The 18,706-nt window shown below is 49.2% G+C and overlaps 1 protein-coding gene across 1 annotated transcript; it reads right to left on the bottom strand.

Annotated features, from left to right (window-relative positions):
• Window positions 1-6,267: 6,267 nt before the first annotated feature.
• Window positions 6,268-16,827, bottom strand: TMEM121B (transmembrane protein 121B). The gene has a single exon (XM_086952881.1). The coding sequence runs from the start codon at window positions 16,662-16,664 to the stop codon at window positions 15,207-15,209; it is 1,458 nt and encodes a 485-aa protein (XP_086809007.1). The 5' UTR covers window positions 16,665-16,827; the 3' UTR covers window positions 6,268-15,206.
• Window positions 16,828-18,706: the final 1,879 nt, after the last annotated feature.

Below are 18,706 nucleotides of genomic sequence, written 5' to 3'. Positions count from 1 at the left end.
ATTACACTCCAGTGCTGGCAAGAGTATGCAACAGGCGGAGGTTGTGGGGACCCTGCGTAACAGAAATGTACGAGAGGGCAGTAGTTAGGGTGTGATCCAAAATAAACAAGCGCTCGCGGCAGCAGAGGGAGGAGGGGGGCCTGCACAATTTATTTGTGGGAGCAATTGCTATCATATGGTGGCGCGCGCTCCCGCTAGTCTCACGTGCACGCGTTGGGACTGAAAAGCCATGGCGATCGGAAAAGGTATTTTTGCCTAGGCAACGCATGCGTGCTGCGTAGGCGAGACCTAAAAAGGGAAGATAGACTCTATCCTTTGTATGTAGCTCTAAACACACATCCCTCACAAAGAGTGATGCCAAGGTAGGCGGTGAAATTTTAGCAACAGCTGCTATGCCCCACCATTGCAGGGAGCCAAAAAGGCCTCTGCCCATGCTAGAACAGAGCACAGCACATACATTCCCCGACAGAAACCCCCCTCCAGTTACACAACCTGGAACCCCCAAGTTGCAGGACGCCAGCGCACTTCACATGGTGGGGGCACAGAAATGCTGACAGTGAATGACTTCTCCTACAGTGCACGTTCAGAATGTGAAGGCAGAAGTCTCAAACTGCCATGCCGGACCCCTGGTGTAACTTCCACACGCGGCCACCACTCCCTGATGATCACGAGGTGGAGCGGCTCTACACAACTGGGCTCGATCGTCAAGCCTGAGCAGTCATCCGTTTCGAGGCAGATCGCTCCCCATGCCACGCAGCTCCACTTGACTGTGCCCATGTTCCCGCTGCTGCCGCGAGTTTGTGGCGCCAGTATTCTGTGTCTGCTCCCTCTGTTACCCTATTTACCTGTTTTCTGCCTGTCTGCTGTTTTTTATTCTATTTGCCTTTTTCTGCTCTTTATTTTTCTCTGTAGCTCTCTCTTTTTTGCCTTTTAGCCTTTTTTGCCACTTTCCCTTCCTGCCACTGCGTCCCATGCGGACTGCCCCCCTCGCTCGTCCATTCGTTCCCGCACCCACCTCCTCCTCCCTCCCACCATCCCTTCTTAATGGCGGCCGCTGCGCGGTGAAGAGAGCGACCCTTGACCCTGTTTCCAGGCAGGTTGCTTCCCACGCCACGCAGCTCCACCTGACTGTGCCCGTGTTCCCGCTCTCGCTGCTGCTGCGAGCTCGTGCCGCCAGTATTCTGTGTCTGATCTCTCTGTTTCCCTATTTGCCTGCTTTCTGCCTGTCTGATTTTTTTTTATTCTATTTGCCTTTTCTGCTCTTTATTTTTCTCTGTAGCTCTCTTTTTTGCCTCTTTTGCCACTTTCCCTTCCCGCTGCTGCGTCCCCTGCAGCCCTGCCCGCCTTGCTCACCTGCGGCCCAGCCCCCCTCGCTCACCCATTCGTTCCTGCACCCGCCTCCCAGCTATTCCCACCCTCCCACCGCTCCTTGTTAATGGCGGCTGCGCCACTGGCGCCCCTATGGCAAGCCCGTCTGCGCCTGGACCATGCCCAGCGCCAGACTCCCTGGCTCCCGCGAGCACCACGATGCCCGATGCCGCTACGACGTCAACATCCTCCATGAACTCAACACCGGCCGATCATCCACCTGCTCCCAGGCCACCCCGAAGCTCACCCACAGACCTTCTCCTTCCAGAGCTACAGCTTCACCAGCCACCGAACATCTGCACGACCTGCCCCTCCCACTAGGGCACATCACAACCATCTCATATGGATTTTACTCAACACCCGCTCCGTCCACAAGCACGCCATCTAGCTGTGGGACCTACTCGACTCATGCTTCCCGGACGTCTCCTTCCTGACGGAGACCTGGATGAACCCCTCCTCGGCGCCCGCCACTGCCATAGCCATCCCGGACAGCTACAAGATCACCCGCAGGGGACCTCACCAACAGACCAGAAGAAAGAATTACCATTGTCCACAGGAATACCCTCAGAATTTCAACCAGCACCGAAGACACCCTCAGCGTGGCCGAACACCTGCACTTCCAGATCCACATCGATCCCAACACCACCCTCAGAGGATCCCTCATCTACAGATCCCCCCGAACCCGGCCACAGTTCAGTGACTCTATCGCCGACGTCGTCAGCACACCCTTGCATCCACAGACTACATCCTCCTCGGAGACCTGAATTTCCACCTCAAGAACGCCAACAACAGCAACTCCACCACCCTGCTCGACAACCTCGGGCTCAAACAGCTCTTCATGACACCCACCCACTCCGCCGGACACACACTCAGCCCAATCTTTTCCGCCAGCAACCACAACAACTTCAGCCACACCACTGAACGCCACTGGAAAAACCACCGCTGCATCCACTTCTCCTTCGAGAAACACACCACACACCTGCAACGGATCCCCCATCCCAGCTGGAACATGGTAGCCAAAGACCAGCTAATCACCACCCTCACCCGTGACCCACCAAGCGACCCCACTGACAAAGCGGCCTGCAACCTCAGGAAATGGATTGATGACTGCGCCAACACTCTCGCCCCGATCAAGAAACCCTCAAACAGACGCACCAACAGAAAGGCCATCTGGTTCACCATCGACCTCCAGGAATCCAAGCAGACCTGCCAAAACCTCGAGAAGAAATGGCGCCACTAACAGACACCAGACAACCATGCAGCCCTCAAGAACGCCAGCCGCAAGCACCACCAACTCATTCGAACCGTCAAAAGGACCTTCTTCAAGGAACACATCAACAACAACGCGCACAACAGCAAAGAGCTCTTCAACATCGTGAAGGAACTCGCCAACCCTAGCTCCAACTCTAAATACATCCTGCTGTCGCAAGACCTCTGCGACTCCCTAGCCAACCTTTCCTTTACCGCAAGATCGCAGACATCCACAACAACTTCAACACCCAGACCCCCCGACAGCCATCGACACTTCAGACTTACAGCCCCCAGCCACACAGGCCTCCTGCTCTCCTGAAACCACCCTGCTCGACAACCTCGGGCTCAAACAGCTCTTCATGACACCCACCCACTCCGCCGGACACACACTCAGCCCAATCTTTTCCGCCAGCAACCACAACAACTTCAGCCACACCACTGAACGCCACTGGAAAAACCACCGCTGCATCCACTTCTCCTTCGAGAAACACACCACACACCTGCAACGGATCCCCCATCCCAGCTGGAACATGGTAGCCAAAGACCAGCTAATCACCACCCTCACCCGTGACCCACCAAGCGACCCCACTGACAAAGCGGCCTGCAACCTCAGGAAATGGATTGATGACTGCGCCAACACTCTCGCCCCGATCAAGAAACCCTCAAACAGACGCACCAACAGAAAGGCCATCTGGTTCACCATCGACCTCCAGGAATCCAAGCAACCTGCCAAAAACTCGAGAAGAAATAGCGCCACTAACAGACACCAGACAACCATGCAGCCCTCAAGAACGCCAGCCGCAAGCACCACCAACTCATTCGAACCGTCAAAAGGACCTTCTTCAAGGAACACATCAACAACAACGCGCACAACAGCAAAGAGCTCTTCAACATCGTGAAGGAACTCGCCAACCCTAGCTCCAACTCTAAATACATCCTGCTGTCGCAAGACCTCTGCGACTCCCTAGCCAACCTTTCCTTTACCGCAAGATCGCAGACATCCACAACAACTTCAACACCCAGACCCCCCGACAGCCATCGACACTTCAGACTTACAGCCCCCAGCCACACAGGCCTCCTGCTCTCCTGAAACCACGTCAACGACGAAGACACCATCAAAATCATCAACACTATCCACTCCGGCTCACCACCTGACCCCTGCCCTCACTACATCTTCAACAAAGCGAGCTCCATCATCGCACCCCAACTCTGGAAGATCCTCAACAGTTCCTTCGAGACCGCCACCTTACCGGAGAGCTGGAAGCATGCCCAGATCATCGCCCTACTTAAGAAACCCAAGGCAGACCCAAAGGACCTCAGGAACTTCTGGCCCATCTCCCTGCTCCCGTTCCCGGCGAAAGTCATCGAGAAGATGGTCAACAGGCAACTGACCCACTTCCTCGAGGAGAAAACACCCTGGACTCGTCCCAATCGGGATTCCACAGCAACCACAGCACCGAAACCGCCCTCATCGCTGCCACCGACAACATCAGGACCCTGCTGGACAATGGCAAAACTGCGGCCCTCATCTGCCTGAACCTCTCGGCCGCCTTCGACACCGTCTGCCACCACACCCTACACACACGCCTCCACAACGCAGGGATCTGCCACAAAGCCCTGCACTGGATCACCTCCTTCCTCACCTGCAGAACCAAGAGAATCCGCCTCCCTCCATTCTGATCTGAAGCCACCAAGATCACCTGCGGCTTCCCCCAAGGATCATCCCTCAGCCCGACCCTTTATAACATCCACATGGCACTGCTCGACAACATCGTCCGATCGCAGGACCTCAAAATCATCTCATACGCCGAGAACACCCAGCTGATCCTCTCCCTAATCAAGGACCCCGCTACTTCCTAAACCAACCTCCATGAAGGAATGAGGGCTGTCGCCGAATGGATAAAGAACAGTCGCCTAAAACTGAACTCGGACAAGAAAGAGGTCCTCATCCTCTGCTCCACCCACTCTGTCTGGGATGACTCCTGGTGGCCGGCCCCGCTGGGAGTGTCAACAACAGCCAACGACGACGCACGCAACCTGGGGTTCATCCTGGACTCATCACTATCAATGACCCAGCAAGTCAACGCTGTCTCCTCCTCATGCTTCAACACCCTTTGTATGCTTCGCAAGATCTACAAATGGATCCCCACCGGAACCAGAAGGATGGTCACCCAGGCCCTCATCAGCAACAGACTGGACTACGGCAAAGCCCTCTACGTGGGAACCACGGCCAAACTCCAGAAAATACTTCAACGCATACAGAACGCCTCTGCACGCCTCATCCTCAACATCCCCCGCCACAGCCACATAACAGCCCACTTGAGAGACCTGCACTGGCTTTCTGTCAACAAGAGGATCACCTTCAAGCTCCTCACCCACCCTCACAAAGCACTCCATAACGCCGAACAAGCATACCTCAACAAATGACTCACCTTCAACACCCCGAACAGGCAGCTGCGCTCCGCTAACATCGCCCTCGCCACCGTTCCACACATCCAAAGAACGACCACTGGAGGCAGGTCATTCTCCCACCTCGCCGCCAAAACATGGAACACCCTCCCCTTCCACCTGCGACAGACCCAGGACCTGCTGACCTTCAGGAGACTTCTCAAGACTTGGTTGTTCGAGCAGTAGCAGCACCTCCCCATCCCTCCCCCTTAGCACCTTGAGACCCTCACGGGTGAGTAGTGCGCTCTACAAATGCTTTAAATGATTGATTGATTGATTGATTGATTGATCCGGAACTCTACAGCTGCCCAACAGGGAGCAGCAGCTACATGTAGCAAAATATCCCTACCGGGTCTTCAGGTCGCTGACAATGTGGGCCGGTGGCCCAGGAGCATTTTAACCCTCGTCTCACTTAGACAGATTGGTCACCCACCAGCTAAGAACAATCCTACAATACCATCCCGCATAAAGAGTGAGCATGTGCCCCCTGCGATGAAATGTAACAGACACCTGCATTTTGCACTTGCGTTTCCTTTTAGTCACAGTTGTGTGCTGCAGTTTTTGTTGTGACTTTTAATCTGTCACACATAAACACACCTTACCTCAGTAACTCGCTTTTGTGTATTTTAACCACCTAATCTGCCTATCGTGCTTTACACCTTTATTGCCCTTTCATACTTTTCTGTTTGAAATGCTATTGACACTAAATAAATGAAACAAATGAAACCTAGATTAGGAATATAAATCGGTTGCTTCGGTAATGATAAGTGAGTTGCACAAGTGACCTGGTGTTCTTGGTGTATGATATTCCACATGGCCAACATTTCTGAGAAATAGAGACTTTCTTATACCCTAGGATGGAGGTGCCTGAGTTCTCAGGTTTCCCAGGTCTACGTGAGATTAGCTCATCCAGTCCAGCGTATACCCTTTCCTTCTGGGACTTGTAGTTTTAAATATATACTGGGATCAACAGGACTTCAATTCCCAGAATGCAAAAAAAAGCTGAACTAGATCTGCTACTCACGCATCAACCTGTGAAACCTGGCTGCTCGGTAGTTCTTGCAAGTGGGGGGCCAGAGAGTCCTGGGAAGTGGTAACCTTCTGTGATGAGGCACTCGAATAGGAATGTGAGCCAGCAACATTGTAGGCAAAAGAGACATTTTTTAAACCAGTAGCTAAAAATAAGAAGCAAGTCATGGATTCATTTACACAAAGACACTTTTATCAGTGCAAGCCTGCCAAGAAGTTTCAGTGCTTCTCCCAGGCCCCACTCTCCAACTTGGTATTCATGCTCAACACAAACACATCTGGCAGGACGAAGAGGGAGGTTCTCCCTCATCTTCAGTGTATGCATATATATATATATATATTTATACTCCAAAACATTGCATCTCCCCAAATACAGGCACGCACAGTGTCAAGTTTGTCAACAGGAGAAGGTCACAGGAACCCGCTTTCAGTTCACAGACTTGGCCATCGACATTTAAGTGTTGAGTGTTTCTATGACACATCAAGAGCAAAAGATACAATAGATATTCACATCTAGGTACAAAATATGACTTGCTGTGCGGTTCTTGTTTCTTTGCAAGTAGGGTTTTGCTTCCATATATCTGTGTTTTTGTGGAGTAAGAGAGTTCCCAGAGTCCTTGGACAATTGCATTGATCAGCACGGGAGCACCAGAGGGTATTGTGCAACAGCGGCTAGAAGTCATTTGACACGCTTTCTCAGTGTGAGATCCTCCTGTGAGCAAACAGGTTTCCGAGGTTCCTGCTTCAAGGTGGAACCTTGTTGGCAAGCTGGGAATATGTATCAAATTTGGCACGAGGGTTCAACAAGGCCTACATGTTAGCTCTTTTTGGCTTTTTGAAGTTCTACTGACACACTTTAGGCCATCAGCTCTTTGCCCCCTACTTCAACTGGAGACATTTTTTTGTTGCGTCTGTGAATTTTTTTGGTAAATTGCTGGGAGACCGGTTTGCGTCCTGCAGGGTGTGGGTTTGCTGTGTTGGACATGGTTAACATCACTTAGTTATGGGTCCCTGGGTGTAAATATATGTGATGGGCGAGTTTATCCAGTTAGGATAATGCACTTTAATGTCTCTACTAATGGGGATGTGTTCCTATCTGGTCCCCACGAACTGAATTCATGCCATGATCCTTGCAAGGTGCACATACAGAATCTAAGTAGAATCATTTAGTCAAGGGTTGTCCTGAAAACCTGGAGCAGTTTTAGCCAATGAAAGACCAACATGGACAACCCTGTGCTAAATTGTAAACTGGGGTTAAAACGCACCAGGCCTGAAAATATTAGGGTGGGGATTTTAAAAATCCACAATGGACTGTGCATTTGTTTATCTGGCTCGAGTTAAGAGGTGAACATCAAGGTGTAATGTGAACCATTAACATCGGACAATGTTTTCTGCCTGGCTTGTTTACTTTGGTGGACAATAGGGTGCTGTGTACGCTAAATGTACATACTGCTCTTTCCTTTGCTTGTGCTCACTGGTTGACAGTGAGGTGTTAATACATCAGACAATTTTCTCTGCTCGATGTGTGTTCACTGGTGCACACAGAGGTATTATGAACACTACTATCACCAGACAGTGTTCTATGCCTGGTTTGCGCTCGTCGTTAGACACTGAGGGCCTTATTTATGAAGGACTTGCGCTGCCGATGCGTCACTTTTTCCCATGTTAAAAGTGACGCACCGGCGGCGCAAGTCCTTCATAAATAAGGCCCTGAGTTGTTATGTGCAGTACTAATGTCAGACACTTTTCTCGTTCTGGTGTGTGTTCACAGTTGGACATTGAGCTGTGATGGACAGTACTCACATCAGACCATGTTCTATGCCTGGCTTGTGTACACTGGTGGGCAGTGACGCGTAATGTGGACAAATCACATCAGAAATGTCTGCCTGGCTTATGTTACCTGATGGGCTGAGTGTGATGTGTGCACCAACACCCTAACACGTTTACAAACCCAGATCTTAGAAGCACACATTTACCAGAGCTTCCCTCTGGTCGGTCCGAGGTCCTCTGAAATACCAGGTGTAGGAAAACCTCCTCTTTGCTTCAGGAGACGTATGAAAGCAGAAAACCACTGTCATGTACAATACAGCAGGGGGAGGGGAGATAAGCCATACCTCACTTCTGATAATTCCAGTTTCTACCTGTATCCAATGCAAATACCAATCTAAAATAGCCCAATAGAGACAATTCAACGGTAGACCAAAATGTTGGGTAGCCATGAAGACAGTCTAACGAGGCCTCCTGGGAATCCCTCCTTTGCGCATTTCAAAAGTCACTCATAACAAAATAAAAATGCATGTGGTTAAAAAGCAAGCTCTAGAAAATAAACCACTTGACCACTCAGGTTGCCAGCTATATTTGCACAGTTACTGAAGGTTTGATCTTAGTTTCTGACCACACTTATGGAAAGGAGACAAATGCATGACGCTTCCTGGCTTGTCGAAGATTCCCACAAACATGCCACTTAAATTAAAAAATATGGTGTCCTCATGCTGTGCAAAACCAGCTTTCAATGCTTCCAGACTTGTCACTTTCATGACCACTAAGTCACATATTAAATACTATCTAGAGGAAGGTAAGATTGCAAAAGGCTAATAAATTTCACATCTCTGGTGCATTTTCTAAGCAGAAAATATGGCATGTGCTCGGTTACAAGGAAAGTTAACCATTGGCAATCAATTACATCTCGCTACACTGGTTGCTGTTTGGGTTCCATATATGATTACAAAGGTTTTTGTGTTGTTTCCCCTACTGCTGTTTTACCTAAGCACAGCAATAACAAAGCTATAAAGGTAACCTCTACAGCTAAAGGCCATTGAGGAGAGTGTTTGATAATAAAGTACAAATGTTGCACTTTGCAAACAGTGGCTACTGTTATAAGGAGACTTGTCTTATAAGGAGACAACATGCCTTTATTCCTGGAATAACCCCCATCACCATTGAAAGTGTTATCATAAATAAGTTTATGCCGATACTTATAAGTTTTTGCCTTCTTCCTGTTCACTGAAACCCTCAAACTTTGAACGTTGACCTCAAATTTGAAACCAAGACAAAATGGGTAGAAGCATTGAAGTCACAACTGGTGGCATTTTGTTTGGCGTTATCGTGTGCCACAGAGCCTACCTGTGCAACAAGCCGCAGTGTAGTGCTTGTTTGGGGACCAGGAGGCGGGTGGGGGGGTCTTTTGCAGGTGTGGCCTTGTTCGGTGAATATACAGGTGCTATGTTTGAGTTGAACATGTCATGCTCTGTGCCTGACAACGGAATACAATTGTGTCCTGTGAGGTGTCTATATTGATATTTCATACCCTAAATAAAAATACCTGGCTCACAGTCGGTGCAAAATGTCATCACACATGGCATGCTCCCTAGGCCTTGGCACACTGGTCTAGGTAGATATGTCCCATTCTTTCTTCACCTCAGTCTCTGTCCCCAATGTTCCAACAAAAAAAGCCAGTCGTGGAGCGGTGACCATGCACCGGTATGTGACGCATATGAACTAGGGATCACAGTGACGCGTTTTCCCCCGGAAATAGACAAGGATTCTCCTCTTTCTGGGACTTGTGGAGTGATCGCAGCCATGGGTTGGGTATGGGAGCACCAATTCCCTTGTTCTGTAGGAGTGCGCAAAGTAGTTCAACCAGCAAATCGTTACAATGAATCGGGTCACCGTGCCGTCTGCCTGGCTTCCTGAGAGTGACCGCATAGCACGTGGCTTCCGGAAAAATGTCCACAGGAAGCGGCCGAGCCCAGCACCCTGCAGGTCGACAGTGCTGTTTCAGTTGGGGCGGGTATAAAATAGCACCGAGGCCGAGGCTAGCGTGTACCGTGGTATGCAAATGCTTCACTGTGGAAAGGGGAAAAGGCAGGCAAGAATGTCGACGTCAGAAGAGTACCGTGGTTTGTCATGGTATGACCACCCTCCCCTTCCCACCCCCAAGTATGAAAGAAAATGGTTTGTTGTGAACATTTTCCTTCCAGGCAGCAGCGTCATCGGCGACAGAGCTTGCAGGTCGCTCCGGCACAAAAGCATCACATCCCATTGAGTAAATACAGAGGTAGAGCGTCCCAAGGTGGAAAACAGTGCGTACAAAAGTGGTCCACTTAATAATACTAATACTGACATAGTTCAGAAAATGTTCGAACCCTGCTGAGGATGCGAGCAGGAACAGCGTCTGTCTGCGCAGGTAGTCCTAGAATATTTAAGCAGTCTTTCAGCATTGAATTTCAAGACGGCGGCTGATTCTGAGCCATCTTAGGCCTGGTATGGCACAAGTTATTTTCTAATTTTCTTTGACACCGAACTTGCCACACACGTGACTTTTGAAATCCCCAAGAGCTCTGAGCGGAACAGAGGTGACGATAGGTGGCGCCTGCGCACTGTCCTTCTTGTGAACACGGGACGCAGTTCCCTTGGCACTGTGGCACATTGTTATGAACAGGTCCCACTCCCAACAGGTTTGCACTGCGCATACATGAACAGGTACTCATAACCTTCCACTCGGCGACAGACAGCATGAGGCGGACTTTCAGCCAATGCACCAAGAATGCTGGCACTTGTAGGCTCCCACTTATAATGCACAAAGAAACTACATGCCCCAGCATGCTCAGATCTATTGACTGGGAAGATAGGATTGGCTAAAAGTGCCCTTATGACACTGACCATTTAGGAGCAATGGGTACATCACAATATCGACTTCTCTGACTGAGCTCAATGAACCGGGGCTCCATTCATTCATAGACAACCCAAACCCATAATCAAAGGGCAGCCACATTTCAAAAGCTTTACAAGGGCCTACAATTGGTAGGAATGTGCTACACATCTGCTGGTAGCATAACAACATCACCCCTTCACTCTTCCCCAAGCCCGTGCCTCTGTGCTCTCCAGACAGGCCCGCGTACATTTTTGTATTTTTCTCCAAAAGAGTGAATTTCGGAAACCTTTTTCAACAAATATACATGTTACAGTAAGCAAAGAAAGTGGGAATAACCTATCCGCTGTATTGGGCCTTACACACTAATCAATTCAGGATTGTTGATGAAAGAATGCGAAGAATGCGAGAGGATATCTGAAGACTTGGCTATTTTGGTTAGTTGCACCCGTGGACTGAGTCCTGTGTGAAATACTGCCAGCAAAAACATCATTTGCAAAACAAAAGACTCCAATGTATTCGGTCAAAAGCCAGACCTTGCATACAAATGACCGTATTTAACTTCCAAATCCAGGTAAACTCACTTCCACAAAGACGTCAGGCCTAGTTTAACTCATGTATTCAACTGTGGGACTTTCATAATTGGGGACACGTTGATAATAGGATTGGTTAAAGGTCAGCATTTCTGTAGGGAGGAGAAAGGGGGCGATTGTTGTAGTTCATCTTTTGGAGTCTCTGTTTTTGCAAAAGATGATTTTGCAGGCTATGCTTTCACGTGCTGTGCATAGACCTGGATGAGTTGTATTGTACATCCAACTGCTCCAAGGAAAGCCTCATAACATACAAACAAACTTGAGGCAGTTGCACTTTAAACAGGACTTTGCTGCCATTGACAGGTACCTCTCAAAGATGTTTAACAATCACAGGTATGTTAGGTCCTGGGGGATTTGAACGTGTGATGATTGTGCGTTGGCACAATCAATAATTTAAATGGCAGAGGGAGTAAAATGAATAAGGAAGAAATGATGCCTGCACTGTGCAGTGGCCGATCCTTATTCCCCATGATCACTTATTGGTACCATGCCTGTAACTGTGGCGTTTTCACCATGAATAGTCATTTATTTTATGAAAAATATGCAAGATGACTTGCCTATCACATGCATATCCTTGGTCGTTTCTGACCACACTATGTTTAACTCCTGGAAACTATGTTAAGATTAGAAGAATGTTGTATTACACATCCTGCCACATATGGCGCTGGTGAATAGTCTAAGCAGTAAAACCTAAGCAGGAGGGGTTACATGGGTTTTGTTGGCAGAGGTTGACACAACATTTTGGTCTTGTGGCAGACAGGTGCCACATACTTGATTTTTGTTTGAGAATTCAACCACAAAAGAATAATACAAAAGAACCATTTGCCTGCAGGTAAGATTGTATGAAGCTCAGAAACTTCACGATGCCATGAAGTTGCGAAGTTTCCGGCTGGCCAACACCAACATTTTAATTCCAAATACCATTAGAACTGACTCCTTGTTCACATCCACCCTGAATATCGATTACGGTTGGTAGGATGCAAACGCTGCCATTCTCCTCAGCTCTGTTGTTTAATTTAAGTTGCTATTTGACTACATTTGCATAGGTTTTATGGTTATTTTACTGATTTAATGTATATTAAAATATGGTGCAGTGCTTGGATGTCCATAAGGGTTCATTTTGCCCTGCTGGAAAGCTTTGAAATAAAGTAAAAGTTAACTCTCCCACTGTTCAGTCTTTTCAGTGCATGCAAATGACTCGGTGGGAGTCATTGTGCAGTTTGAAAAAGGATATGTTTTGAAAAACGTTTACAAAAGTATTGTTTAAGCTGCCTGTGGAATATCAACCACAGCCCGCCTCTTTACATTTACATGCTTGCCTGCCTACATAAACCCCTTCTTTCATCCGTCACAGGGTAGAGAGTGTACGTGGCCAATGGCAGGGCTGCAGGCTGTAAACCAGGAAGTGCATTTCAGGTCGAAAACATCTGCAAACACGTGTCTATTCTTTCTTTCTTTCTTTTGTGTGGGCTGTGGTCAGGAAACCTTGAGCCATACAAGTCAGCTAATGAAGGCAACACATGTAGAGTGCTTATTAAAAAGAAACATTTCTTCCAAGGAACTAACTGACTGCAAAATAGAGTTTTAACGTAAAACTGTACAAACTGTACAGCACAGGTCGTTGACCTTGGAGATGAAACAGAAACACACTATTGTTCAGTATTTAAGTTGGTGCCCATCGAAACAGGAGACTAAGGTCCTAATCATGATTTTTCCCATTTAATCAATTGGTTCACCCTAGGCAAATTGTTTTATCTCCATGATCTTATGTTTCCATTCATGCCAGCATTGACAGTGCCTAGAAGCTATTTATTTTTCAGGGAACATGAGACAGATACTATTTAGCTACAACCCCATGTAGTAACTAAGAGAAGATGAGTTAGTTGCACTATTAAGCCGGCATGTGGTGCAGCCAAACTATGGTTGTTGTTGTTAATATGTATTTATAAAGCGCCAAATCGCCAACGATCTCTAAGCGCTAACACATTGTTATTGAGGAAATCCACAATTAATGCTTCCTTTCACATTTCTCAGTTACAGGCTCAAAGCACAGACCTGCACACTGACTGAGGGATGGGACTGCAAGAGATTGAGGAAAAATCCACATTGGAATAGAATGCTAAACCTGGAGACCTGGCTGCACTGGGGTTGCCACCCAGCTGGCATTGTTTACACTTTGTGGTTCTGAACTGGTGCTGCCAGCTTAAGTTCCCGCAAAAAGAAAATGAAGACTAACATCATTTAGCAATACTCAAAAGTTTCAGATTCAAATAACTGTTGACATTTAGCCAGATGTGTGCAAAACCTCACTGCATCATGCTAAAGATCTCTTTCTCTCTAAGTCTTGCAAAGAAAACGGTTCCCTTCCTTTCAGTATTGTGACCTGCAGGTATGGCAGTAGATCGGGAGGTCTCCAGAAGGTCAGCTGAGCACACACAGGGTTAATTGCAGGTAAGTGACTGTGACAACCCTAGTGACATCTCAGGCTCCCCCTGCCTGTCAGTGTATAGTCTAACTTTCTTGTAGACAAGAACTTACAAATGCCTTTAAAGAATTAGAATAAGTGGTAACAACAGATAGCCCACATATGTAAGGGTTTAAGTTTGGTACTTGTAAACTTCTCAAGACTTGCTTTCAGAGCTCCACTGTGTCAAATGTCTTTTTAGGGTGAAGGCGAAGTCTACGCCTCAAGCAGACCCACATTGTTGCTGTGTCACCTCGCAGGTGTGGCCAGCAATGACCAATGGACTGGAGGAGCATGGAAAGGGGCAGCAAAACAAGTAGAATGTAAATTATTGAAATACCCAGAACCAATAGCATCTGCGGTGGTCACATTCTGTAATATTGCTGGATAGCCCTTATGAGTCATAGCTAAAGGGAACCAACCGTAAGCAAATTAAGTTTGGCCTTGCTCCAGTTGGACCGGTGCAGCTCAAACTGTCTGAACTGTCAGTGCATATCCAAATTTTACACCACTGAGTTGCAGCTTTAGTCCCAATGACTCACAGGGGGCACAGGGCCATTGCACAAACATGCCCACGTCACTTGGAGCAACTCACTAAAACACCAAAAAAATAATGGATGCAAATGGGAAAGTATACAAATATTTGCACAGCTCTCTGTGCCTCTGTATTTTCTGTAGTGTAGAGTTTATAAATGTGCTAAAGAATAAAGTATGCGAATTATGCAAGATTTGATTTTTACGCAAAAGAGCTAAGACAAAAACCGATGGTGCAGTTTCTCAAATTCGAGTCACAGAGAAGTCGATATTGAGAAGGAAAACCCTCAGTAAATTTGCTACCAGCTTAGTTTGATAAGTAAGATACGCATACCATTGATACATTTCTGCTGCTATGTTGTGTTTTTACAAGGGCTTTGTGTATTAGTTCCCCTGATGGTGGTGGTCATTTTTTGCTAAAGGCAGTTGAGGTTATCCACAATTTATTTTGAGAAACACACATTCTTACGGTAGGCAGATACGTAATACTAGTGTAAATTCCCTTGTTTGGGTGTATTGTCATCCCTCTGCCCCCCTCAAAGTCAGATAGGCTGCAATGCATTCCGCGGAGGAATAAGGCCTGTTCTAAACCTTCCAGAATCCCTATTTTAAATTCCATGGTGGTCACCATATTTATGAGAAATGGTGAGAACAAAACACAAAACAATTCACATTTCAAACCAAAATAGAGTGCATTCTCATGGAAATCAGAGCAAGTGGACCACTATGGGCCCCAGGTCTGCAGTTGCTGACCTCACCTGGCATTGTCCAATGGGCATCTTTGAACTTTTGAAAGTTATTTGTAAGATGGGATCAGTGTGTATGGAGTTTAGAGCAAAAAAAGAGAACGAGTTGTGTGAAGAAAGGGCTAGTTCTGTGCAGTGACTGCCAGGGTGTTGACGTAGCCGTGAGGGCCCATGTCGTTCTCAGAGATGCAGTGGCTGAAGTGCCCTGCGCAGTGGGGCGGAGCCCGGGGCCGCCCCCTAGCGGAGCGGCTGTCGCGACAGCAGCCACAGCAGCAGCAGCAACAGCCCTCCAGGGCCTCCAGCCCCCGGCAGCTCAAGAAGAAGACATTCTTAAGCAGGAAGACCGAGACAGGCTGCTGGTGGGGGCCAAAGCACAGGAACCCACGCACCGCCAGCAGCGGTCCATCCACGAGGGCCCCGCTGCCAAGGAACCTCAGGGCCGAGCGCCCGCACTGGAGCCTCTTGGACGAGGAGGCGGCCTTGTTCAGCTCGTAGAGCCAGAGTACCGGAGAGGCCAAGGCCACAAAGTAGACGGCCAGCAGGGTGTAGCGGAGCTGTGGGGAGAGCGGCCCGGCCTCGGGCATCAGGAGCTGTTCCATCAGCGCAAACGCATCGAGCAAGTCCAGGCAGGTGCCCAGGAAGCAGGCCCGGGCGCGCTGGTGCAGGGCCGAGCCCCCCGCGTCCTCCTCCGTGCTGAGGGACCGCACCAGGGCGTAGAGCAGGGGAGCCGAGAGGGCCACCGTCACCCTCAGCCCCCCGCCCCCGAAGGGGATCCGCAGCTCCACCTGCTCCAGCAGGGAGGTGCCCACCAGCAGGGCCACCTTGGGCGTGAAGGCGATGGAGTAGATGAGCCAGGCCAGGTGGGTGTAGGCCCACTCGCTGCCCGGGCTGGGGCCCGGCTCCTTCTCGTCGCAGGAGGGGCCCTCGGTGTCCTGCGAGGAGGGGCTGTGCTGCGGGAGCTCCAGGCTCTCGGCGGCCGCCGCCTTCTCCCGCTGCTGCTGCCTCTTCTTCAGGCCTCGGCTGTTCTTGGCAAAGAAGATGCCCCATCCGATCAGCACCACCAGGTCGGTGGCCACCCAGGAGCACCAGTACAGGTCGGTGACGGCGATCAGGTAGAGGTCCAGGAGGCCGCCCTGGGCCAGGAGCAGCACCAGGGCCAGGGCCTTGTAGCAGCCACTGCGGCAGGCCGCGGCCCCGGCCATCCCTCCGCGACCCCCTCCGCGACCCCGGCCGCCCCGGCCGGACACGTACAGCGGCGGGGCCCCTGGCCCAAACTCCCCGGCCGTCATGCTGCAGGAGCTGGAGGTGCTGGAGGAAGCCCCGGGCGTGGAGGGCAGCGGGGGCGCCGGGGTGTGAGGGGGCACCAGGGGCTGGCTCAGGCTGCGCTTCTCCTCCTCGCCCCCGGCCGGGTCCCCGGTGCTGGAACTGTGCGACCCCCTCCGGAAAGAGATGCGCAGGAACAAGGGCTGGAGGTCCGGCGGGATGGCGGCGGCAGCCGACGTGGAGGAGGGCTGGAAGGAGCCGGACACCACCGACGGGGGCCGCGGGTGCTGAGGCTGATGGAGGGGCGCTCGGTTCATGGTCCTCGTTGCGCCCACCCCCGCCTAGGAGAGCGGGCTGCGGGGGCTCCCTGTCCGTGGCCCCCCTCTTCCAGTCCCCGCAGGAGCCCCCGCACACCCACACGGAGGCATGAAGGATGCCGGAGGGGAGACAGGGATGCTAGACAGCATCCAGCGAGATGCTGACAGGACCAACGGCGAAAAGCAAAACCTGGCATGGAGTCACGTATGCGGGGCGGCAAAGGAAGCAAGCCAATGCTGGATCAGGAATAAAAACCAGGCAGGGAGTCCTTGGAATAGGAAGAAAGAAAGGGACAGGCATTGTGAGTCAGAGAAGAAATCTGGTACCCTGGATACAGGAGTAAAGAATGACAGAGAGAGAATGGGGACGAGAAAGAGAGAAGGGCGATGCTTTTTGTACTTTAGCAGGATCAGGGGGAGCTAAGAACTTAGTGAAAACTGCATGTAACTAGAAGCGTTTTTGCATTTACAGCTGCATATTTGCATGTGTAACTAGAGTGTGGCACCGAGGGGTTTCCAGCTCTAATGCAGAGGATGAGGGAACATAGTTGCCATTCTATAGCAGCTTTTTTTTCTATTTGCAGTGGCTAAATTCGTGGCGCCAAATATAAAGTGCTTTCGTCCCCAAATGATTGATTCTTACACGCATGTAGAGCAGTGTACGCACGAAAGGCACCTCCCCTTTTCTTATACAAGTCGTGCTTTCATTTTGGGTCCGGTTTCGCCTCTACATGTTCTCAAAGGCAGTTAATGTTACTTTTTCTGCCCCCCCCCCCCCCCCCCCCCGACTTCATTTATTGTATTTTCATGCAGACCCCATGCGCTAGAATACTTTTGCATTGACTGCGCACTGCATTGGTTTTCGGTTTAGCTGCATGTCACTCTAGACTTCAACTGTCTCTGCTGCATATTGTTTAAGAGGTTGGTCTGCTTAAAGAGCAGAAACTGACACATGACGTGGCATAAAAATGTGTTTCTTATTTAAACAGTATTATCCCGGGGAGAGGCACTCTCCAGTGGTTCTTGACCGTGGAGTTAGTTTTCGCCTCAGGACCCAGGAATTACTACTTGGGAGTTTTCTTCCAGTGGATAATATTGCTATTGTACAATAGACCCTTAAAATTTGGGGTAAAATTGACAGAACTATGTTAAGCCTTGTGTTTTTCGTGGCCCTCTCTTGATGGAAGGGTACAAGACGCATACCGTTTGGCCTTTCTTCATGGTAAGGCTACACCGTTTTTGTCTCATTAAAATGCACTGTAGTTAAAACCTGGGTTTAAGGGTCCCAAAAATGACCTGTTAGAAAAGTTGACAACAGAGTTTAGTCACAGTATAAAGAATTGGCGTGCTTGAGTTGGTATTCAGTATCAGGGCGGTGCGGCTACACTGGGCGCTCACCTGGAAGGGGGCACTAACTGTTATGAAGCCTTCACATTTCCAGAGATCCAAATGAAAGAAGGAAGAACACACATGCTTTGCAGAGAGTCGTTTATTCCAGCTCCATCCAAGCCAGGTACACTTACAAGTGAGTGCAAACTGCCACCTTGATCCATATTCCCAGCGCACATTTCAAAACATAACATCCCACGTGGGATGACATTTGAAATAGACACGAGCGTGGATGCCCTCGTGCCAACTTCAAATGATAACATAACACACCTCCCTCCTTTTATTTAACAAATGATAAATAAGTAAACAAATTAAGAGAATATTAAGAAAGCACAAAATCTTTAAACTTAGTAGGTAACTTGTGAATCCTTGAGGTTCTGGTAGGACATGCTGGAGCAGATACACATTGTTCTTCAATAGGTAACTCTGTACTTGAATTGCTCACAGGATTTTCATTCACACCCAGAAATACATAGGAAGAAGTGTTATCACAAAGATCTTTTTTACCTTTATAAATTGAGACTCTATTAAAATTCCAAACACTCCCATCTTCCACTCGTACAGCATTCTTAAACACTTCCACCACTTGCATAGGATCCGACCAGTTAGATAATCCCTTACGTACAGAACAACCTTTCTTCAACCGTACCAAC

This window comes from Lissotriton vulgaris, chromosome 1_2 (assembly GCF_964263255.1).
Source record: "Lissotriton vulgaris chromosome 1_2, aLisVul1.2, whole genome shotgun sequence".
In the NCBI taxonomy this organism is placed as follows: domain Eukaryota; kingdom Metazoa; phylum Chordata; class Amphibia; order Caudata; family Salamandridae; genus Lissotriton; species Lissotriton vulgaris.
Note: the sequence above shows the minus strand (reverse complement) of the source record. Positions and strands in the feature narration are given on the sequence as shown.